The following is a 26300-nucleotide window of genomic DNA, read 5'->3' as shown; positions in this document are numbered from 1 at the left end:
CAAGTATATTTAAAAACAACAGTCCTGGACAAAACACAGAAACAGGTCTCTTCAATTGATTTTTTTTTTTTCACTTAATATTTGGTATTTTGGTGCTAGGTGAGCTCTCTGTGACTCTGAGCTATATTCTGAGTGCCACAACTTTTAACAGGCTTTCCCAATTTTTTATATACAGCAAACAACACACTTGTCCAGTCAGAAAGTTTAAAAAAGATTCTTTACAAAGAGGAAATGTGCAAAATCAACTTTATTTTTCATAAATATTACGATTATTTTATTGTTCAAAGTATTCCTTTAAAATAAATTAGAGTATTTCCATATTATTCCTCTAATATACAATTACTGATTAAAGCATACCACTGACCAACATAATTGGAAATAACATCACAAGTCACACATTCCAAAAGAAAAGTGCCTGCAATATTTTAAAGAACATTCTTTACACTTTAACTTGATTTAATAGGTCATTTTTCATTTTACTTTAAATTTTACAAATGTCTTAATTCTCACTATTATAAAAACTAAGCAAAACAAAAACGAAGCCATCTCCCAAATAACCCCACCCCCAAAGCATGTTGACTGTAATGACAGAACAGGTATGACATCACTGAGTAAAGCTCTTTTTTATGAATACTTTTGGAAAGCTAGCATTGAGTTCTAACACAGCCCTGTTATCAATCTGGGAACAGAAGGAAACATCAAGGAGGGAAAGATCTTTGCAAGACTCCAGGAGCTTTCTCAATGACGCTGGACTTACCATTCTTGTTCCTGTTTAAGAAAACAAAGCATCCATTAAAATGTGCTAATGAGTTCCTCCATTTCTATTTAGGCTTATATAACCTAAGTAAAATTTTAAAGCAAAGCATTTTAAAAAACAAAACATATTAAATGGTTTTGCTTAACCAAAGAAAAACTGAATACTCTCAAACAATTTGACAATGAGAACCTAAACCTTGTCAATTCCCTACCACCTACTAGTTCCATCCTACTTAATACCTGACTGTCCCCTCAATTCCCTACATCGTCACCCCAGGGCAAAAGGTTATTCACATCTCATCTTACCTACGCCATGGTCAACCCATATGCTGCCCATTAGGCAGTGAAGCTGATAACTCACCCTCCAATTCAACTGAACAACTATCCTAACCATCCTGAGCATCTGATTTAGGGCTAGGAATGGAAAGACGAGTGTAACACATCTGCCTTATGGAACTACTGAGCAAGGCACACAATAAACCACACAATACACCTCACTGTCTCACAGCGGAAGGCTGGAAGACAGATAGAGGGTGACAAGTGATTTCTGCCTGTGTTAAAATTTGGAGTGATCACAGGATATCCCGTTGGAAGCTAAATTAATAAATTATGAAAATTATGTAATAAATGATAGGCATTTCATATCATATATTACATGGAACACACCCTGATTTAATTGCAGCTTTTCTGGGAGAAAACAATCACTATCATAATACATATACACATTTATTGACAGAGGCATTAGGATCTGTGTTATTTATTTTCTGTGCTGGCATAAAACCCAGAGCCTTATGTACACTAAGCGAGTGCTCTATACTAATAATCTACAGTTCCAGACCAGGATAACACAAACCTCATTCCATGTAACTCTCATGGGCTTCCTGCCACCTGTTTGTACCTGGTCCTGAGCTAACCCTGCCCAGATTCCCCCTGGAACTGGGATTCATTAAAGCCTTTACTGTCCATAAATACCAATTCCCAAGGACACAGAAAGCTGGGTGGGCACTGTGGTGTTTGATTGTGCCCAGAGAATCAGGGATGGCTTTTATGACAAGAGAACAAGCGTAAGCAGGAGTGAAGCATGCATGGACGTCTTTGCGAATACACACTAGGGCAATGCAGGGGGCAGGGAAGGGAGGAGCATGTAGGTCAGGAAAGGGAAAGACTAGCAGCACACAAGCCAGACATGGTCCAGCACCAAGAAGTAGAAGAGGACACAAGCTCCTATCCTTAACCAAAGTTATTCACTATTGATACCTACTCGCAAAGGAAATCAGTTTTCGCCATTATAATAGAGCGACATTGGTTATATCAACCACAGTCCAGAACAAACCCCACTCCCAGGAGTAGTTGGCCAACATACAACAGACTCCATAGTATTTTTGTGGACTTTTTGGTTAGTTTAGTTTGTTTGTTTGGTTTAGTTTGTTTGTGCTTTGACTTTTGTTTTGTGGGGATTTTTTTTTTTCTTTTTCTTTTTGGAGGGAGGGAGAGAGATAGAGACAGAGAGATAGAGATAGAGATAGAGAGAGAGAGAGAGAGAGAGAGAGAGAGAGAGAGAGAGAGAGAGAGAGAGAGACAACAAGGTAAGTCAGAAAGAAAGGGAACAAGAGACTGGGCATGAGACTCCTGCACTGAAGCACAGAGAACTACTGACTATAGAACCAAGATCCCAGCCAGAGGCTTTGTTCTATCTTTGCAAATGCTGGGCTCAGCAACAGAAGACAATGGTACAACTCCCTCAACTGTGAAGATCAGGTAAAATACAACAAAACACAAATGAAGCATTTCGTGCAAAGTATGTAAATTATGGATGACTCCCTGCTTAAGGTTACTTAGATTCAGTCATGTGCAACAATATAAGCATCATCTAGGAATATATCATAAATGCGGACATCAAGAAATTTTAACCAAAACCAAACCCAGATGCTGAAAACCCTCAGGTTTTCCTTTGGTGAATGTTAGTAAAGAGGAAAGGCCATGCAGGTATTTTAGAGACTAATTTTTATCAGTACTGACACACTGTCAAGGACAGTTCAGGTTCTCTGTGATGAGATGATATGTGGGCAGTGATGATGGCACTGCTGGCACCTCTGGCTCAGGCTCCCTGCCAATGAATGCAGTGAGGATACATGGAATTCCAGGATTCTATCAACAGAGCTATCCTAAACAATTCCTAAAAGCTAGAATTTCTAGAGGCAGTGAATTCAGACTCTTTCTTTGAATCAAGATTTTAACATTAAAAACTTTTAAAATCTAACTTGAATTCATTTTACAAGTGGATTAGTTTTCCGTCCTTAATTTAAAAAAAAAAAAAAAAAAAAAAGTAGAATACACTCCTGTAAATCTTACACTTTTGACTGGACCCAAACCTGCCAATTATTTAGAGCACGTAAAACTTTTGGAAAGTTCAATTATGAGATTATGTTGTTCTACTCACCATTATATTCTCTCTCTCTCTGCCTCTGTCTCTCCCTAGGCCAATGTATTCATTACTCTTACATTTTCTTCTAAGCAGTCTTATCAGGACAAATGTTTACTGCAAGTTGATTTGGCTTCCTTGTAAATGGTCAACGATTGGGTTTTAGGTCAAAGAGATAGGCTCAGTAACAACTGTATGAAAGGAATTCATTATGTCCAACAATAATAAAAATCCCCTTATACTAACAGAGGAGAAAGAAAAGAACAGTCAACCAGAAGACAACCAATCAAATGACAGGAATTAGTAAGTACCTCTCACTAATAACCTTAACGGAAAGTGGTCTCACCACATTAATGAAGGGACACAGACTGGCTGGCTGACTAGACTAAAACCCTAGATCCAACCATCTGTTGTGCTCAAGCAACACACCTCACTGGTAAAGACACCTGCAGACTGAAAGTCAAAGGACAGAAGTCAATCTATCAAGCAAACGAAACCAAAATCAGGCTGATATAACTGTTCTGATATCCAATAAAGTAGACTTCAAACCAAAACTAGCAAGAATAGATAAAGGCTTATTACTAAGTACTAAAATACATCAGTAAATATATACCTGTAAAAATATTTGCACCAAATGTTAGCACTAATGGCCATAAAAAATAAGATAGGTACCTATATTGTAATACTGAGTGACTTCAATATCCTCTTCCCATCTTTAGTTAGGCCAAATTAAAAATCATCAAAGAAATTTCAGAGTTAAACTATTCTGCAAATCAAATAGATTTAGCAAATGTCTACAGACCCTTCCAACAAAAAGCAATAGAATACAGTCTTCTCATCAGCCCATGGGACCATCTAAAGGTAGTCACATTCTAGGCCACAAAGCAAATGTTAACAAATACCCATGACTTGAAATAACTCCCCACCTCAACACAGTGGAATATAACTTGAATCATGAGGAAGAGAAACTATAGACATTCTTGGGGACTGAATAATATACTTTCCAAAGATAAACAGATCACTGAGTAACTCAAGAGAATTTTTTGTTTTAAATTCCTATAGCCAAACAAAAATCAAAGCACAAGAACCCTGGAAAAGAGCTCAGGCAATTATAAGAGGAAAAGTTTAAATATCCTTGTTTTTTTTTTTTTTAAACATAAAAGCCAGATCCCTCAAAAAAAAAAAAAAATAACCTATTGATACTTTGATGCCTTAGGAAAACAAGAATATGCTACACTCAAAAGCACAAGGTAGCAGTAAATAGTAGAGATCAAGCTAGAAATTAACGGAAACTAGAATAACAGTATATAGAATCAAAGCTGGAAAAAGAAGCTAGAATAGATACCAGTGCAAACCAGGAACACTAGAGAATACTTAGAAAATGTGGAAGAAAATGAAGATCTAGAAGAAACTGACAAATCCCTAGATATACATGATGTACCGAGAACATATAACAAGAAGATTGAAACATTAGTAAGAAAAAGGTCTTCCCAGCAAGGCAGGCCAAAGACCAGATGGATTCACCACTAAATTCTACCAAACCCTTAAGGAAGAGCTAAAGATAAATACTCCTTCAACATGGAAAAGAAAGGAAAGCTACCAGATTCACTATATATATAGACACTATTACCCCATTAATAAAAGTGGATAAGGCCACAACAACAAACACACTATAGAACAATTTTTTTTCTGATGAACACAGATGCAACAATTGGCAATAAGATACCTCAAATCATGGGGCCAGTAAGATGCCTCAGTTGGTAAAGAGTTCTGCACAAGCATGAGGATCTGAATCTGGACATCCCATAACCACACAAAGCCAGGCACAACAGTACCCATCTGTCACTCCAACACCAAGAAAGGGAGTGGACTGTGGATAGGGATAGTGGTGGTAGTTGAGCTTGGGGTGCAGATAGGCAGATCCCTAGAGCTTAGTGGCCAGCCAGTTCAGCAAATCAGTGAGCTGGAGGTTTAGAGGTCCTGTCTCAAAAAACAAGATGGACAAGTGATTGAAGAAGTTACTCAACATTGGCCTCTGTTCTCTGCATGCAAGTGTATGCACTTCAAAAATAAGCTCACACTTACATATGTCCTCCAAATTCTTCCAAATTACATTTTAAAACACATGTAAAAGACCATATATCATACTCAGTTGGTTTTATCTCAGGAATCGGAGGACAGTTTGAAATATGCAAATCAACAAATATAAAACACAAATAGACTAAAGGAAAGGAAGAACATTACCACAATAGACATAAAATAGGTCTTTAATAAAGTTCAACATCCCTTCATGGTCAAAGGCTTAAAGAAACTAGAAACAGAAGAAACATATCAAAATAATAAAGGCTATATACAACAAACCTAAGGACAAAAATACAGTAAATAAGGAAAAACTAAAAAAATTTCCTCAAAAACATAAATGAGGCAATGGCATTCACTCTCACTACTCTTAATCAAGATAACATTTGAAGCCTTAGCTAGAGCTAAGGGATACAAACAGGAAAGAAGTCAAAGTAGCCTGATTTACAGAAGACCTCATCCTGTACTTACAAGATCCAATGATTCCACCAGAATTCTCTTAGATAAGCCCGACACACCAGACAGTGCAGGATACACAATTATATATGGAAATTATAAACCTTCAATATGGCTGTACAATGCAAGGCAATTCCCATCCAAATTCCAATCATATTCTTGAAAGAAATAGGAAAAAGTATCCTAATTCATATAGAATTTAAAAAGACCTAAAAACCAATCCTAAGGAAAAAAAGCAATGTCTTGGGTATCCTAATGCGTAACCTCAAACAGTAAGCTACAGAACCACAGTGACAACCTGGCATGGTACTAGTACAAACACAAATACACAGACTCTGCCTGTTGTTTTTTGTCAACTTTACACATGCCTAGACAAACCTGGAGGGCAGAAATGTGAACTGAGGAATGGCCTCTATCTCACTGACTTGTAGGAAAGTCTATGGGGCATTTTCTGTATTAAAAGATGAGGAGGAGGAGGGGCCCAGCTCACAGCAGGCAGTGTCACTTCTGGTTAGGTGGTCTTGGGTGTTAGCAGAAAACCACAGGACAGAGCACCATGCCCCAATAGTCTTTGCTCCAGCCCAGGCCTCCATGTTCCTTCTTGAATTCCTGTCCTGACTCTCCTCAGCAATAAGCGGTGTAAGATAAAATAAACCCTTTCTTCCCAAGATGCTTCTGGTTGTAGTGTTTATCACAGCAATAGAAAGCAAACCAGTAAAACAACCAATGGGGTAGAATTTGTAAATTGACATTTTCTTTTTTGACACAGTTGTCAAAAACATACATTAGAAAGAGCACTTCAATAAATGGTTCTAGGAAAACTATCTACCCACCTATAGTAGGATGAAACTAGATCCCTATCTCTTATCCTCTAAAAAACTCAGAATGGACCAGAAGGGTGTGAATGAAAGGCCTCAGAAAGTGCCAGGGGAAACATTCCAAAATACAGGTATAAGCAGGGATTTTCAGAAAAAGACTTCAATCACTGAAAATTATTTCAAGATTGACAGATAGGATTACATGAAATTTAAAAACTTCAGCACAACAGAGGAAATAATCACTAAAAAGACAACTTATAGAAGCGGGGGGGAGGGGAGATCCTGGCCAACTCTACACTGGAAAGGAGCTTGGAGCCTATATAAAGAAATACACAAAGAATACCAAAAGAGGAAGCCATCTAATCAGTCAGTGCACTAATGAACTGAGCAGACAGTCTCAAAAGAAGAAATACAGTTACTCACTACAGATCTGAAAAAATGTTCATCTTTAACTATCAAAGAAACACAGATAGGAACTTTCATCCCTGACTCATGAAGAATGGCCATCATCAAGCAAATAAATGACAACATATGACAGCAAATGTTGATGAGGATATAGTAGGGCAAAAAAAAAAAAAAAAAAAAAAAAAAATCCTCATAGTCTGTGGGTGAGAATGTAAATGAATGGGTAGAGCCACTATGGAAGTCAGTTCTGAGTTTCCTCATAAAGCTAAAACCAGGACTACCACATGACTCAACTACACTATTCCTATTAATACAGCTGCAGAACTCAAGGCAGCACACCAAAGAGATACCTTCATATCTGTTTATTGTTGCACTATTCACAGAAGTGATGCCCATCTGTAGATGAAGAAATTCTGGTAAATATATGTAATTTTATTCAACTATGAAGAAAAATGAAACCCTGACATTTGCACGAAATGGAAGCCTTTGAAGAGAATTATGTTAAGTAAAATAACAGACAAACACCATAGGTTCTCTCTCATATGTATACACTAGATTTACAATCATACATACTTGGGTATGTTTAGCTAGGAATTCTTACAACAGTAGAAAGGACACTGTGATAAAAGAAGAGACTTTAAGAGAGGATGGGGGGGTGGTATGAGTAATGGGATACTTTTGACATGAAGGCCAAAAAAAAGCAGGTACTATCTGGGGAATGGTAGGGACCAGGAAGGGGGCTAAGGTGTGATGAAGGGCTTTGCAGAGAAGGGAATGAGTACGAATACAGTAAATTAGTGTATAGTATGAAAATTCCGTAACAAAACCTATCATTTTGCACAAAACTTAAAAATATTTATATAGCGCACCCTTACCTAAAATGTCCAGTTGCTGTAATCTGCTACAATTAGATGCCAGTTCTTCTAAGTCTGTGTCACACACAGATCTGTTAGCTGTAAGAAAGAGTTTCTGCAAGTTTGGGAGCTGGCGTGCCAGTCTGGCAAAACACCCAGTGCTGCTCTGAAGGGTGGGGCACCAACCAAGGTCCAATTCCTCGAGAAGCACACACCCAGAAGCCAACTCTGCTATCCCATTCTCTGTAATATTCTTGCATCTCCACAAATCCAGGGTCCGGAGCTTTTTACACTTGGCTCCTATCATGCTGGCTATCACATCATAATCTTCAATCTGGAAATAAAACATTTCCAATTTTTTACACATCACATGCAGGAACATAAACTGCTTAGAATATTCTTTTTTTTGGTTTGTTTGTTTTTGAGATATGGTTGACAGTCCTGAAACTCACTCTGTAGACCTCATTGGCCTTGAATTCAGAGAAATCTGCCTGCCTCTGCCTTCCAAGTGCTGGGATTAAAGGCCTCTGCCACCACTGCCCAGCTGCTTAGAAAAAAAAATTTTTATCATCTTTTGTTGTTGCTTTCAAGTAATCATACCCATGTCCTTGCTAATTTGTGGGCAGATGACTCATCTGATAAAGTACTTGTCATGTGAACATGAGAACTTGAGTGTGGTCCCCAGAACCTGTGTAAAACCTAGGTGTGGTAGATATACCTGTAATCACAACACTGGAGAAAAGAGAGACAGGAAGATACCTGGGGCTTGATGTCTAGATAATTTAGCAAAATAAGTGAGCTCTGGCTTCAGTGAGAGACCATGTCTCAAAAATAAAGTGGAGTGCTATTGAGGATGCCCACATTAACGTCTGCTAAACAATGACTTCTGATCTACACATGTATGAACACACACACACACACACACACACACACACACACACATCTTCACATTCATGTGCACACTCACATACACAAAGCAAATACAATCACTTAAATATCCATTTAACAGAACTATATAGGATATTAATGAATCATTACAAAACAGTCCCCAGTCTCTCACAAACAATCTGAAGTGTATATGGTATTCTTTGTGCCTACCATTTTAACACCACCACAGCTATCTGTTGACAGGGCCCGAGTTTGTCCTTTCTATATGACTAATGTATGTAGATAGGCACTTCATCTCTCCCTGACAAAAGTACATTTTTAGTTGTCTCTAAACTGTGTGGAAATGCTGAAAGTACTGATTAGGATAGTAGTTTGAAGTTAAGTAAGGATTTATAAACTGATCATACAATATAAAGTCTCCAGTACTTACCACATGATATAGGATAAGCATCTAGAGATCTCCTGGGTAAACTTGGAGTGAAGGGGTTGGTAAAGGGGAGGGGGTGGAGGATGAGAACACGAGGGAACAGGATGATGGGGGGCAATGGAGAGGGAGAACAGCAAAGAGATATCTTGGTAGAGAAAGCCACTATGTGGTTAGGGAGAAGCCTCGTACTAGTGAAATTCCCAAGAATCCACAGGACCCCAGCTAAGACTGGTAGCAATAGTGAAGGTGCCTAAACAGGCCTTCCCCTGTAATCAGATTGCTGAATACACCAACTATCATCACAGAGCCCTCATCTAGTAACTGATAGAACCAGATGCAGAGATCCACAACCAAGCACCAGGCCAAGGTACAGGAATCCAGTCAAAGAGAGGAAGGAGGGAATACATGAGCAAGGGAAGTCAAGATTATGATGGAGAAATCCACAGAATCAAGCTCGTGGAAACCCATGAACTCTGGACGACAGCTGTGGATCTGCCATGGGACTGAGCTAGGCCCTCTGCGTGTAGGAGACAGTAGTGAAATTTTGACTATCTGATGACCCCTGGCAGTAGGACCAGGATCTATCCTGATGGATGAGCTAGCTTGTTGGAGCTCATCCCCTATGGTGAGATGCCATACTCAGCCTTAACGCAGGGGGAAGGGGTTTTGTCTTACCCCAACTTCATGTGCCAGACTTTGTTGACTTCCCATGGGAGCCCTTACCTGTTAGGAGAAGTGGATGGAGTGGGCTGGAGGGGAGGAAGAGTGGGAGGAGGGTGGGAGGGAGAACTTTGGTTGGAACATAAAATGAAATTAAAAATCAATAAAGTTAATAAAAACAGGTAAAGATCTAGTGGCCAGGGTGAAGCATCCCTACTCTTGTGTTGCGTATGCTTTAACAAGTCTTCAAAGAGGCCTTTTAAGGAGGTCATGGGACTTCATTATAATAAGGTATCAAAATTACCCCAGACATCAGAAGGAAAGAAATCAGTACTTATAATGACTTTTCCTTCTTTTTTTTTTCAGTTATTTACTCATTTTAAATAAATATATATGCCATCACTATTTAACAGACCACCCCAGATGCTAGGAACAAGAGTAACTACCCCATCCCCAAGACATTCTGCTTAAGGTTTTAGAAAGGCACAGAGACACATAAACAGGGGAAACAATTCAGTGACAAGTGTGAAATAATAAAGCAGAGTGATCTAGGGACCCTAGAGAGTCTGCAGGTGAGGGTGGGGATGGATCTCAGAGTACCTACTCAGGTACATTCAGGGAGCAGCAGTAAGACTGGTACAGATGACATCGGCAAGTGAGATGACAGGTCAGGAGCAGAGTAAAGCAAGAAGGGGCTGAATTTTTTATTCGACACATTAAGGAGGAAAAGAGTTAGGGTTATTGACTGACACCTAACAAATCCCTTTTTGCCCTTTTTTTTTTTGGAGGATGGGTGGCCTGTGGCAGGTAAGAATAGAGTAGGAAAAGTACCTGAGTGGACTGAGGAAGATCAAGGTGGGACTACAAGGTCCCTGATGAAGAAGACACTGAATAGATTAGGGCTGTGCTTCTGAGTAGGAACTAAAGGCTGACACAGCAGGTGACCGCTAAGGCTCTGGTCTAACTAAGCAAATGTAACTGGTGGACTCATGCAAAGCCCATTAACAAACAGATTGGGGGAACACAGTCACCTTTACAAGTGAGTCCCCTGCATAACACAGCTGGTAATTAGTGCATCCAATTAGTATCTTTGGAAGAAGCAACCGAACTTTGTGACAGCCATGATTATGATGGTGCTGATTCTGCCTTTGGGAAACTCACTCACATGCAGAATAATTCTCTACCAGCACACCACAAATGTGAAATGCCTTCAACAGTTCTGGTTGTAAGTTTTCCACAGCATCATTAAACAAACAAAGACAACAAGGCTGAAAAAATAACAATCTAACTGCCTGCTTTTGCTAAATTGAAAGCGACCTATTCTTTTTCTTTCTTGTTTTAATTAATTTTTCTCATTTTACATATTGATCCCAGTTCCCTCTCCCTCCTTCCTTCCCTCCCTCCCTCCCATGGCCTGCACCACCACCCTCACATCCCATCCTCCCCCTCCACAGGGAGGGTGATACCTTCCAGGAGGGATCAACAAAATCTATCAAGTCATTTGGAGTAGGGACTAGGCCCTCCCTCCTGCCTCTAGGTTAAGGGAATATCCCTCCATGGGGAATGCGCTCCCAAAGTCCTTTCATGCACTAGGGATACATCCTGGTACCACTGTCAGAGATCCCTTAGACTGACCAGGCCTTCTAACTGAAAGCAACCTATTCTTTTCTTAATAATTACACCTTATTCTAAATTACTGAGATAATTGAAAAGTGCTTAGGCACACCTCTTTCTTATTTAGTTATTTATTGAGACAAAGGGTCTCAGTGTCTACATCAGGCTGGTCTTGAACTCCCAATCATCCTGTCTCAGTCTCTCAAGTTCTAGGCATACATCACCATGCCTGACATTCATTATTTAATTTAAAAAAAATATGACAGATGTCTCCAAGGAACTATCAGAGAGAAGACAGCTAACTTGGTTATGGATAAACAATTAACAGGAAACCTAAGGAAATGCAAGCTGGTTCCAGGCAACTTTAAATTATTTCAAGAAACACCAAATAATGCAAAGAGCACATAGACTTAATCGTCCTTTAAATAGCAAAAAGAAAGAAAATTAATTTCAACAATATACTTTCTCTAGTCATAACACTACCACCTCAACATGTTATCAACATTAAGATATTGCACTGTTTTACATTTTTTGACACTAAACCTTCACAATTTGGCATGTATCTTAAATTTGTATCATGCACACATTGAAAGTAGTGTATTTCCAACTGGCCATCAGCAACTAGACTGCACAGCAATAGACGCTACTGATGAATGTAGAGTACTTGGGGTATTACATGTGTTCTCTTTCTACACATGTGTTCCTCTGCCTGGTACCTACTGGGTAGAAAGGAAAGACAGAAATCCATTTATTTAAGTTTTTACTTTAATTCTGAATGTTTGCCTACTCTCATGACTACTCAGAACACAGATTATATTTCTTAACTTCCATGCTACAAAGTGTGCCATATGACTAGTTCTTGGTAGTATGAAGTAATCTAAGAAGACATGAAACTTCTAAAAAGAGTCCTGAGGGGAGAGTAAAGTACCTTTATCCCTTCCTTAGAGTCTGACAAGGGAATGAGATGGTCGGAGCTCTGGTCCTAACCTTGAGGTCAACTATGTGAACATACAGTCTTCAAGAGCAGAGTCTAGATCTTTCAGAGGAATGAGTTGTCAAGCTGGCATGTCAGCCTGGATTCTTTACTCCCATACTCCATTTACAGGTAAGAGAAATAAACAATCTTGTAGATGTAGGTGAAGCCTTGTATGCCTAACCAGTATGCTTGCACACTTGTTGAAAGATTTTTAAAGATAAAAGAATGAAATGAATTATTAAAGCAAGTTTCAGATTGCTACGAGGCTTTACTATCTACATGGCTTCTGTCTTGTTATGATAAAAATATGTAAAAAAAATATTATGGTAAGTTGGCTGCATATGGGTGGTGTCCTGGAACCTCTGCAGGTGTGCTGGGAACATGGCTTCTATGTGGTTCTGGCTACAAATGCATTTCCAAAGGGAAAGGAGGCAGATAACTAGAGCTGATGTTGTTTATGCTTGAAATAGAGCTGCCTCTCCTTATGAAAGAGGTGTGCTTATGCACACCAGCCAAAAAAAAAACCAGAAAAGTCTAGTGGCAGGGTAATCCGGAAACAGATTCAGTTCCTGCCAAATTCTGAAACAACCTTCCTGCCAAAGCTGCTGGACATGAGTTTGTGTGGTACCATACTCCGTGGGAATTTAAGCTAATGGAAAAGAAATAAACTCTAAAAATAAAACAAACCCCCATGACTTTAAATTGAAGACCCATCATCTATTATTGTACTGTTCTCTTCACAAATTACAGGAAAACTGAAAGATTCCAAAGAGTCCAGGCAACTAGAAGAGGGCCTGGCATGTTAGCAGGGTGGATCAATGTAGCAGCATCTCACTGCTAACCAGATACTTCACTTTAAAGACTGCCTGTTTACTGGCAGGCTCCATTTTCTACAGGGTGTACATCTTTATATATGTAATATGAGAAAGCAAGGTCAGTATTGAGCAAAGTCAGTAAGCAAGAAATAAGCAAAGGGAAACACACCGGTGTCATTTCCTAATGTTAATTAGGAATCCCTGTGTAATTCTCACTCACATGTAAACTCTTTTATAACTGAATATTCTTTAGGGCTAATTTTCCATAATAAATTCTGGGAAACACTATAATTTTAACTAAAGTATTTAAGTATATACACACATACACATACAATGACTCAGGCTGTGGCCAGAGGACTGCTTTCCCAGAAAATGGTGCTCCAATTTAAGAAAGGGTTGGGGCTAAATGAGACAGGGCCCTTATCAAAAGCAGTAAATCTGTTGTCACAGAAACTGCCATCAAGGGCTACTGGGATACTCTAGGACACTAGCTACTGGGAAGAAGTCTATGAAATGGCTTACAAAGTTAATAATTTGACTTGAAGAGGAGAATCCAGTGGATTTCCAAAATTGTTGTCTCCATACTGGCACTTTAGTAAGACCTAGGCACTGAGGTTACAGAACAGGAACTGTGAAACCACCTTACACACATCACTATAACAGGTTTGTCTAGACTACACTGTCAATTTTTTGGACATCTTTGAAGCAATTGCTAACCCATGAAGATGTCTAATTGGTATCAAAGCCTAGGATACCAGATTTCCATGACCATCCACTTACTGAGGGCCTGTAGCTAAGTGAATGCAATGCAGGACAAGTATGAGAACCCATATCTGCTTTGATTGTGAGCACAAGAGGACGTAACGGGCTGCTCATGGGAAGACTCACTTCTCTGCATATGTAAGTGTGTACTCAACTGTCCCTTAAGTCTCAGAATAATTTATAAGCCATTTACCTATATAGTTTAGAATAACAAATTCAGATTTTCCCATTACCTCTACCAGGACACATAAAGCCATAGTTTAAATGTTGAAAGCATTGCAAACATTTCTAACTTAAGAATCAGGCATCTGAATTTCAGACTAGGAAAATTTTAAAAAGAACAAACAAAATCCAACTGAGGTCTAACATAGGGCATCAATCTTTTTATTGTGCCTGATAAAGAAGTAAAAGAAACCCACAGAAACAACACGCCTATCTTCTATCATACAGGATAAGAATTAATCTCAGGATTTAAACTGAGTTTTGTGAAAAATCTCACTAAACCACTACGTGGATGAGATACCTGCCCAACACTTTTTGTAAAGGATCCAGATGGGTAAACAGCCTGAAGCGGCACGTCTTTCCACCAAAGAGACCGCTTCAAAGACAGACCCTCCAAAGTAAAGGGGAAAATGTTTGAATGTGGGGTACAAAGTATGTGGATATGTATGTGTGTGGTGGGTCAAGTAAACCTCACTCATGGAAAGACAAAGAGAGCAAGCCATCAAGTATGAGGGGTTTTCAAGCACTCACCATCACACAGCTGCCCAGGCTGAGGTGCCGAAGCTCTGCACAGAAGTTCAAAATGCTCAGCAGTGCTGTTTGCTGCCGTCAGGGACCACATCAGAGGCACAGGCAGAAAGTGAACGAGCGTGAAACAAAGAGAAGAGGTCAATTAGACATTAAAGGCTGTCACTGCTTTTCCTGAAACACAGCTGAAAACCTAGGTTACAGAGTCCACAGATGCCATTTAATGAGTCCCCAGGTGCTCCCGCCATTGACTGGCTTGGTTTCCGGGTAATCATTAGCAGTCTCCATGTAAGTCATCACTTAGTATGGTTTTACATACTCTAAAGACATCTATTTTCCCCATGGCCTATCAGTTTATTTCTCAGGTAAGCATTTGAAGTCTATTTGAGAGCAATGAGAGAGAGCTGGGGCTAGAACGAGAAAGTAACAGAGCAAAAGCAAGCAGAGTGATGGGGGGAGCAACTCTGCAGGGGGCTGGTGACACTCCTGAAGAGCAGCTGCAGCTCTGACATTCACTCATCAGCTGCAGTCTGATGGAACTGCCAATAGAGTCACCCCAAATCAGGACTGAGCGGGTGACTTTAATGTCAAAGGGTTCTCTGTGCTGACAAGGATAGCAATAACCATTGAGCACCTGTCAGTAGCAGACGCTGACGGGAACATATCTAACATACACTTGCTAGTCATGTTTCTGCCATTTAATCCTTCTGTCCTCTGTGATGAAAATAACTGGCCATCAAATATCCACAGGTATGCTAGACTGCTGTATAGTCTTAAGTAAAATGTATTTTCAACGTGTGTGTGTGTGTGTGTGTGTGTGTGTGTGTGTGTTGTATGCACCTGTGCCCACAAATGTACATTCTGAGGAGAGAGAAGGGTGTCTATTTTATTCCTCGATCCCTGCTCTTCATCTTATACCTTTGAGACAGGGTCTGTCACTGAGTGAAGCTCACCATTTCGGCTAGGCTGGCTGGCCAGGAGCTTTCATTTGCCGAGCTCTCCTTTCTCTACCGCAGTGCTGGGTTCCAGGCACATACAGTCAGGCTTTACTTTTCACATAGGCACAGAGGTTTAAACTTAAGACCTCATACTTGCATGTCAAGTATTCTTACCCACTGACCCATACTTCTCTGGGTATCTGTCTTAAAGTCTATAATTTCCTAAGTATGCTTTTTCTCCATGAAAATTTCATACATGTACAAAATGTATTCAATCATACCCATCCCTACTCCCCTTTCCTACTTCTCCCAGACTGCCCCCACTTCATCCCCACTCCCAACTTTAGGTAATAACTTTTAATACAATAAATCAAATTACCTGCCATATGATGTTCATATGTGCAGGGCCATCCTGGCACATGGGACACATACCAGAGCCAAAACCTAAAACAAAGCTATCAATTGCCAATAGCACCTCAGTTAGGGGTGAGACTGTGAATCCCTTCCCTGTCCACACTGATTAACTAATTGTCTTCTTGCTTTTGTACAGGTTTTGCACAGGAACTATCACAACTTAGTTTATGAATACAAAGGTTCTGTCATGACAGGATGACACTGTTTCACAGAGGTCATCCACTTCTGGCCCCTACAATCTTTCCACGAAAAGCCTAACTTTACGGAACAGGTCCAGCAGCACATCTTCCCAACTCATTTAAAAACAACTATTTATTTTTATTTAAGTGTATAGTGTTTGCTTGAATGAATGTATGTTCATTACATGTGTGCCTGGTGTCTGTGGAGGCCAGAAGAAGGCATTGGATCTCCTGGAACCAGACGGTTGTGAGCCATAAAATCTCAGGCCCTCTCCAGAGTGGCAAGTGCTCTTGACATCTCTTCTTCCTGTCCAACTCACTTTTGAACCAAGAGTCTAGTCTAGAAAACATCTTGATGCATCCTTTTCTCTGAACAAACTTTTAGAACAAGACCTTTTCCTTTTTAATTGTATTTTATTATTTAAAACATTTTTTAGTCTAAATATATTTTAATCATATTCTTTCCCTCCCCCAAGTCCTTCTATATCCTCTCCCACCCCCTACCCACACAACTTTAAGTTCTTTCTCAAAAAACCCAAAACATCCAAACTACAACCCCCAAAACAAACAACAACAAAAATCAAAACAAAACAAAATAAAACCACATCCAAAAAGAAAAGGAAAAACCACTAACTGTAACCAAATAAGAGTGTACACACACACACACACAAAAAAAAATCTGTTGAGTCCACTTTACATTGGCCAATACTTTTGACCACAAGGCCTGCCCTGGAGTGACTGATATCCCAGTGTCAATCTACTGAAAAGACCTGATTTTCCACCTTCCAACAGTTAAAAGTGACCGTTCAGTTGCTAATCTTTACCCTAGTGGCTAGGTTTTCCTTCATTCATTAAAAAAAAATATATATATATATATATGTATATGTATATATATGTATATATATATACACACACACACAACAGGAAAACCTAAAAACTACCACATGGAAGATGGAAAAAACAACACAACAAAAGGAAAAGTGCTCAAGAGAAGGCAGAAGAATCAGAGACCCGCTCATTAACACCCTCACGGCCATAAACACACTAAACTGGAAGCTGTGACACTGTGCAAGCTGCTTCAGTCTCTGAGTTCACACTTTGAGTTTTGTTCATGCTGACTTAAAGGGTCTTCTTGGTGTTCTCCATTCCCTCTGACCTTTACACTCTTCTGACCTCCCTCTTTCTAGAAGTTCCCTGAGTGCTGAGGGAAGGGATTTGACAGAGACATCCGATTTAGGGTTGAGTGTCTGCACTAACTTTAAAATACAGAAAAGGAAGTTATACCTGAATATTTTGGCAAATATTTTACAAAAATTTAATCAGTCTTCATATTAAATTACAAATGACAAAAGTTATGAATAGTAAAGAAAACTATCATTTTTATTCTCACTTTAAAAAGGAACATCATAGAACAAAAGAAGCTTCATGTTTAAGAATCTCATTCATCTTTGCTGAGAAAGAGATGTGAGATCAAAGGAAGAATGCAATGTAGGATAAGAATGACGACAAAGAAAGAGATGCTGTGAGGAACTTAACGGGGAGCTAAAGAAAGATAAACCAAAGGCTGGAGTGCAAGAATGCAGTGAGCAAATATAAATGACCCTACTTTCAAGGCTCTCCCCAGTAGGGCTAAGTAGTGATGAGCCAGGCCTGGGTTAGGAGACATTCTGTTGCAGCAGTTTGCAATCTCTATACATCCAGTAAACCTGTTTCTTCACAGAATAGTTACATAACAGTCTTTGTCTATGGCATTCACATTTAGAATTAAGGAATCTCTACTAATGTCAAACCAAAGAGAAGAAACTAACTCTTCATATAGAAGAGATCGGATTTTGGGAGTCTCAACAGTTTAGGGGAATAGTTGGCAATCTGACTCACAGGCAAAATACTCCTTGCTACCTGTTCTTGTAAATGAAGTTCTATAGGAATTGTGTCAGCACTGTCTGTAGCTGTTATCTCATTCAGCAATACAGTTAAGTGTCTGTGATGGAGAACAGAAGACCGTCAGGGTCTAAAAAATTTGCTCACTCAAAACAATTCTACCACAGTATGTATTTGTAACATTTCTATACATCTCCAGCATATCAATGGGTGAATCAAAACTGCATAAAATATACTATTTTAAAAAAGATTAGACAGGTGGTAGTGGTGAACACTTTAATCCCAGTCCTTGGAAGGCAAAGGTAAGAAGATCTCTCTGAGTTTTAAGTCAGCCTGATTTACAGAGTGAAATCTAGTACAGCTAGGGCTACACAGTGAAATCCTGTCTCAAAAACAAAAACAAAATAGCAACCAACCAACAAACAAAATAAAAACAAACAAAAAAGATATTCAACAGTCAAAAGTAACAAATTTTACAAACTATTTTTAAGGCTCTACTACCCTTTAGAATTCTAAGTTCACAAATTCTACTGGTTACTTCTGAAAAACTTACTTAGTAGAGGTACATATGACTTTAAACAATTTAAATAGTAGCTTTAAGAATGCAAGACAGCATATTCAATTTTCAATGAGTTTGTAACTTTCAAGTCTTAGTCAAATTGCTATAAGAAGGAATATTCTAAAGAGTGATTGAAACCATGTTTTCTGCATAATGATCAAGCTATACTCTAGGAAAATGATGTCATCTAGTTCAGAGAATAAGAATTCTTCCACACTTAACCTAAAATCCACCTAACCTATTCAGCAGCTCTCAGAATCCAATGGACCAGTATTGGTAATCAATCAACAAGTCTGTCAATACAGCTTCATAACCCAGTACCATATTATAAGAATAAATATGTCGTCAAATATTCACATAGATCACATGACTATTGGTAAGACACAAAATAAAGGAGAAAATGGCAATGTACTACAAAAGGTTGTCAATAGAGACAAAAGCAGAAAGCAACCAGGCAAAACCACAGGAGGCCTGCTCACAGGACTGAGGCGCCTGATTGTAAAGAAATTCACTAAAACCCCACATCCCAGTTATCACAGGAGGGTGAAGATTCATCCCCTGCCTCTGCTCATAGCTGCCCCTCTCTGTTCTTTAGCAGTTACTAATAGTGTTATCAGTGGGGCCCCATGTAAGTTAGATGCTGTAACAGATACTTGCAAAACATACAACTTCAAGAAAAGCATTGATAGATCAAAGAACAGCTGATAGACATGAATTTTGGTTTAATTCGATATGAAGTCTCATGTGGCTATACAGAATTATTACTAATGCCTTTCTATTACAAGGAAATTCATTAATAGGTAAAAGAAGGCATGAATCCAAACCTTCACTGACAGGTTTTTAAGAAATACCAAACCTTCACTGACAGGTTTTTAAGAAATATAAGCTTTATTACTTCTCATCCTCTAGATTTCTAAAGTGCAAAGTGAAAACACTTAATACACTGAAATTTATACTACATAACTTAGGAAGTCTAGATCTATGGCTTAATAGAGTTACCTAAGAATATCGTGCACATTTGACAATCAATGTGTTTGATACACTGTTTCTTACTGTATGATAATACAAGCTTGTAACTGTTAAAACTACTTGGCACCCTTTTTGAAGCTTGGTGTTAAAAAAAAATGTTACTTATCTGTAATAAAAAATGCAACCTCCAACTATACACTCAATGTGAAAGACAGTATTCCAAATCAGTATTCTCTACTCTAAAACCTGATTCCTAGAAAGTAAACTGGTAATGGGGCATCCAGTAAGTTTATATATTACGGAGAACCTAGAGTATGACTAATGACACTCATGATCACAAAAAAAAAAAAAAAAAAAAAAAAAAAAGCATCATGTCACTGATCATAACATCTACCAAACACTTCAGGGCAATACCTCCAAATAATAAATTTGGATTTGATTAAAGTATATTCACTAAATGAAAATTCATAAATGTACATGTAGATTATCTTTGAAGAACTCATAAGAACATAGTTATTCAGCTTAAAATACATGCATACATTTGATTATCTCTGAACATTTTTCATCTTTGGGTACCAAACTCAGTAAATTTGAAAAAGTGAAAACCCAAAGTCTCTTAAGAACTATTTTGAGTACTTCAAACTATCTATACACAGAAGCAATCATTATTCTAGATGATTTACATTTATCTAACAGATTTCCTATAAGCTATCTACTACAAATTATATTACATGTAACATAATCACAACTTGAAAATATTGTCTTTTATAAATTGAATTTATGATCAATCAATTCTGTGGTAGAAAAATTATACTTCTGCTCAAAAAGGTCCAAGATCATAAATGACATAAATAAGTCTTACCCAGGTCTTACCCAGGAAAAGCAATGTTCTCTAAAGCCAACTACAGACAAACACAGTCATTCTAAACCAGAGACTCAAAACTTTAGCTTTAAGTTCCAATTTCAGTACGAAATTCAGATGCTTGCCACATTCCAATAACCTCCATGTATAAAGGAGCATAATCTAGGACTACATATTTACACCTCTGTCTTGCACAACCCTCTTACATCAGGACTTATCTTACCACGGTATCCTAATATTATATATACACCATAAATCCTTGAATTTATCTTTCCCTATAGATGAGTAAACTGATTGATTCTTTTTTACAATTCACATGGGTAAAATCAGTAGCTGATGGAAACAGAAGCAGACACCCACACCTAAACACTAAGCCAAACTCTTGGAATCCAGTTACAGACAGGGAGAGGTGATGAGCAAAGGGTCAAGACAAGGTTACAGAAACCCACAGAAACAGCTGACCTGAGCTCATGATACCCCAGACTGATAGCTGGGAAACCAGCATAGGACTGGACCCAGAATATGGGTCTCAGTTAGAAGACCTGGGTAGTCTGTGGGACCTCTGACAGTGGCAGGAGGATGTACCCCTGGTGCATGGAAGGACTTTGGAAGCACATTCTCCATCCTGGAAGCTCTGACCCTCCCTGGGGAGTGGATGGGGAATGGGACAGGGTGGGGGGGTTGGGGGGTGCATGGGAGAGTGGGAGAAAGCGGGAACTGGGATCAATACATAAAATAAGAAAAATTAAAAACAATGTTATAAAAATATAGTCATTTATACAATGGATCTGTTAATATCCTTACTGAAAATGTAAGCCACATTTTTATCAAAGGAGAAGAGGTTAAGTTGTCACAGAATCTTAAAAGAGGAATAGGAAACACATGTTGTTTGACACTATCCATCTAAATAATGCCCAGCTAAGACATACCGGTCTAAAGATTTTTATCTTCTTCCAAAAGTATTTCTTTCCTTTGTTAAGATGTCACAAAACATTCTTGTGGGAAGAACCTAGGAGAAGAACCTAGTACTGGCACCTTCTTAAACCAGTATACTTCCTAACTGCATTTAATACACTTATCCTTACACTTACAAATAAAAGTAGCTCTCATTCCTCATCAGAGAGGTTTCCTTTTTTGCAGCAGATGGAAACATTATAGAAATCAACAACTGGTCAAAATGCAGAGAACAACAGAGTACCAATTCCAACTGATATACCCACAACACAACTCCTACACCTAAGGCTCAGTATCATGGAAGAGGGAACAGAAAGATTGCAGAGGCCCACAATATCTACTGTGACATAGTGTTGCATCCATAAAACCTCAACAATATGGTCACTTAATAAGACCTACATAATGACACCACTCATTGACATGCCAACCAGGATGGGGAGGAGTCTTAATATTGCTCAAGTAATAGCAATTAATGAGTGCTGAGAAATAGACAATATGCCAAAAGAGCCAGGTTATGAAATCAGCCAGGATAATTCACAAGATGGAAAAAGGAAGTCTGGCATATACTTACAATATTATCCAGCCCTAAAGAAGAGTGAAATTAAGTCATTTGCAGGTAAATGGATGGAACTAGAGATCATGGTTATAAATCAAACAGACTCAGAAAGATCTGTTCTTTCATATCCACAATCTAGATTTTTAAAAATATTCATTAAAGTAGAAAATGAACTACGAGAAAGGGGGCCAATGGGAAGAGGAACAAGAGAGGGTAATGGAGCAATAGTGTTTATCAAAGTATATAATGTGTATGTATGAAAATGTCATGTCCCATTGCTTTATACAACCAATATGCACTAATTACAAAAAAGATAATTCATATAACTTTCAGTGTCCTTCCATCCTCATCAAACAAGTCTTAAGACATACTGAAGAGAGAATTGGTACTTTAATTTCTTTTTCTGTTACTGTGATAAAAGCAACTAAAGGGAGAAAGGGTTTATTCTGATTCTCAGTTCAAGGATGTAGTCTATTATGGCTCGTGTCCTGGTTAATTTTTTTGTTGACACAAGCCACAGTCATCTGAGAAGAGAGAATCATGATTGAGAAAATTTCCCCACTAGACTGACCTATAGACAATTGTGGGGTATCTTCTTGATCAATGATTGATACGGGAGGGCCCAGATCACTGTAGGCGGTGCCACTCCTGGGCAGGTGGTCCCGAGCTGTATAGGAAAGTAGGCTTAGCAGCCATGAGGAGCAAGGCAGCAGGGTTTCTGCACCATGGCTTCTTGCTTCCAGATCCCTGCCCTGCTTGAGTTCAGGTTCTAACTTCCCTCAGTGATGGACTATTAACCTGAAAGTGTATGCTAAAATAAACTCCCTCTCACCAAGTGGCTCTCAGTCATTGTGTTTTACACAGCAACAGAAACCCTGAGAGGAAAGGGTAAGTGGAAGGTAGGAGGGAAACAAAAGGTAAGAAAGTCAGCCAAGGTAGCAGGAAATGGAAACAGCCCACCACAAACAAACGGGCCCACAGGAAGCATTGAAGGATGAGGAAGTGGAAACTTCCAATCAAAAACAAACGGGCCCACAATCAGGAAGCAGAGGATGAAAGCTGCTCTGCTCAGTTATTTTTCTCCACTTATTTAGTCCAGGGTCCCAGCCATGGAATGGTACCTCCTGCAGTGGGCAGATCTCCCCACTACAGTTAATGCAACCAAGATAATCTCTCAGCCTCTCCCAGAGTCCCATTCCCCAGTTGCATCCAGATTCTGTCAATTCCCAATTAACCACAAAGATGAGCTAAGTTTTGAAGATTTCTTATACCTGGCTTCTTGTCACTGTCATGACTATGGTCAGTGAGTCTGTAAAGGAGGGATAACCTCCTTTTTCACTGTGGTGTCTAATCAGGCCCTGTAGCTCTAACCACAACAACCCACTCACTTAAGTAACACAAACTAATGCCACCAAAAGCCTCTGTGTTTCCTTCAAGACTTCCAGAAAGCCAATCAGGAGACTTGAGGACAGATATATTCTAGCCTGGAGACATGTATCAAGAACTACAAATATAGTTGTTAGCTTTATTATGTATTCATTAGGTTTTTGTCAACTTGACACCACTAGAATCACCTAGTACCAGGGAACCTCCTCAATTGAGGAACTGCCCCTAAAAAACTGGCCTGTGGGACATTTTCTTGATTGTTGATTGACATGGGACCAAGCCCAGTGTACATGGTCATGGGTTGTAAGAAAGCAAGCTGAGTGAACCATGGCAGGAAACCAGAAACCAGAAAGCAACTTTATTCCATGGTTTCTATGTCAGTTTCTGCTTCTGGGTTCTTGGTTGAATTCCTGCCCTGACTTTTTTCAATGATGAACTGTGATGGCATGTGTAAAACAAGTCCTTACCTACCCAAGTTGGTTTTGATCATGGTGTTTTATCACGGCAATAGACACTAAGCTGGAAGTGGGAAGAAGATTAAGTTCTCACATCTCACCTGTCATCTCCGTAAAGAATGCCACTAAATGGGGGTCATATGTTCAAATAACCCTATGAGGGTTATTTCCTCTTTAACTGTTAAAATAATGTTAGAGTTAACAAATAAACTTGTTTCTTTTAAAAACAAATTACTAATACCCTTTGCCTCATGTTCACTATCCGAAATAGAATTTTAGATGATAGCTAATGGCAGCCCACATTAACATAGGCAGTCAACATTGTTTCTTCCTTCTAACTTCAACTCTTGTCTTAGCCATCAGCATTGGTTCTGCTAAGTGAGAGGCCTTCGAGCTGCATTGTGCCTGCCAACACACAATATGTTTTTAAATCAGGTAAAAAAGCAATAAAGAGACCACCATATCTACATGTCAGAAAGCAAGTTCAGAGTACCAAATCAAATCATACTGCTTTTAATAGACAATTCACGTCTTTTGTGAAAGAAAAAAAAATTTTGTATGAAATTTTGCTTTGCAGACTAAAGTGGCACATGAAAAAGAAAAGAGGTACGCTGCTCCCCAACAGAAGTGAAGATTAACTACTTTTGTTGCACGCTAGTTCATCAAGATGTAGGCAAAGGGGTCCTTGAAACTGTTGACACAGCCTACTAGGCCAGTAAACAGCTGCCAAACTATACTTGTGGATTACTGACATATACTAGTACCCCACAAAACCTATAATCAGTTTTTTCACTTCCTCAGATTCTTTCAATTTATGCTCTGTCATTCTTGAAGTGAGGCAATCAAAACTGGATGCAGGTGTTCCATTTATAGCCCAACTTTTAGAACGCACTCTTGGCTTTCTTGCCTGCTGCTAAGCAACAGGGTGGCATCCTCACTGAGAAATCTGTCATCCCGTTCTGATTTCTCACTCAAAGAAAGAAAAAATGAAAGGAAGGAAGGAAGTGTAAACAGGCTCAAACTATTAACAATAACCCAGACTGTTCTAGGAAATGCACAGGATTTATCTGCAAGACACTCCTAATGCACAAGACACTAAAGCAGGAGTAAGTGGTAAAGAGATTGCATTGTTTTCAAAAGAAGCAGCAGAGTTTTTAAGAGTAATTTTTCTATGACCTTATGTACTCTTACAAATTTAACTATATCACCATGGATAGTAGTCCTAGATTCAAATCTGAATGTAAATATTGTTCTGGGCCATATCTTTTGAAACTTCAATTTCAACATCTATGAAATAGAACCACTGCCTACTCTCAATGGTAATGGTCAGAGTTAAATATCAATGCAGAGTGTCTGGCAAAGTAAACAGACTACAACCCCAAATTTATCAAACATTAGAAACAAAATATAGCTTCAAATCCCTCTAAGTACACACAGACTTAAGTTTTACAAAATTACATGTGCACTTACTAATATGAATTATATGGGAACATAAAATATAAATGCATTGTATCATATTTTGACATATAGCATCAATACTCCATAACAGAGTTGATACTCTGCACTATTTATATTTCTTTGCTCTTTATTTTGTATGCTAAAGGTCGATGTGATAAGGCACAGTGGTGGGGACCTGTAATCTCAGTCACTCAGAAGCCGGGGACAAAAAGACAGCTTGGGCCCGGGCACTCAAACACAGCCTAGACTTCATATGAAATGTTATGTTAAGCAATTAAACACCGCCCTTTAAGAACAAAACAGCCTCTCCCAGAAAGCTCAGTTTCACCCTTTGTCCTCATGTACACCTTCAGGGCCATGAGTGCATTTGAAATCAGATCAGAACATGTTGCTGGTGATTATGTAGAAAGTTAAGAGAGAGGACAGCCCCCTACTGCCTTCTTTATCTCTGTTCCTTTCCACTCACCAACACCATTAACCATTAAGCCATTCAAAGGCTGTGGGAGCAGAAGGGAGGAGAGGACAAATGCTTTACTTAAGCAGTAAGGGACATGTTTGCAGACTGACTGGAAAGAAACCAGCTACTTCTCTTCTTTACAAGGCATCAGTTAGGGTTCACAGAGGACCCTCATGGAGATCCCCAAATGAGGAGTAACAAAACTGAGAAAAGCATGCACAGAATTTAAATATGTGTGAGAGACATTACAGATAAACAGGGCCTGGACAAGTTTTTCTCAGTTTTAACCCACCATTTCTATCTCTAAAATAACAACATTTTCAAATTTTATTGTACATGAATTTCAGATAAATGAAAACTGATTTGGGGGCTGGAGAGATGGTTAACAGCATTGACTATTCTTCCAGAGGTCCTGAGTTCAATTCCCAGCACACATGGTAGCTCACAACCATTTATACTGAGATCTGATGCCCTCTTCTGGCATGTAAGGATACATTCAGACAGAACACTGTATACATAATAAATAAATGAATCTTTTAAAAAAAGAAAA

General features: G+C 38.9%; 1 protein-coding gene across 2 annotated transcripts in view; it reads right to left on the bottom strand.

Annotated features, from left to right (window-relative positions):
- Positions 1 to 231: 231 nt before the first annotated feature.
- Fbxl4 (F-box and leucine rich repeat protein 4) overlaps positions 232 to 26300 on the bottom strand; it is a 64414-nt gene continuing 38345 nt past the window's right edge. The window contains exons 6-8 of one of the 2 annotated variants that reach the window (XM_051198571.1): positions 14686 to 14757; positions 7812 to 8124; positions 232 to 768 (exon numbers count right to left, since the gene is read on the bottom strand). In XM_051198571.1, coding sequence (XP_051054528.1) covers positions 605 to 768; positions 7812 to 8124; positions 14686 to 14757 — 549 coding nt within the window. In that variant the 3' untranslated portion in view covers positions 232 to 604. The remainder of the gene's footprint in view (positions 769 to 7811; positions 8125 to 14685; positions 14758 to 26300) is intronic. The other variant, XM_051198577.1, reaches the window with a different exon arrangement.

The sequence above is a fragment of the Phodopus roborovskii genome, unplaced genomic scaffold (assembly GCF_943737965.1).
Source record: "Phodopus roborovskii unplaced genomic scaffold, PHOROB, whole genome shotgun sequence".
Taxonomy (NCBI): domain Eukaryota; kingdom Metazoa; phylum Chordata; class Mammalia; order Rodentia; family Cricetidae; genus Phodopus; species Phodopus roborovskii.
The sequence above is the reverse complement of the archived record's forward strand: the minus strand, read 5'-3'. Positions and strand labels throughout refer to the sequence as shown.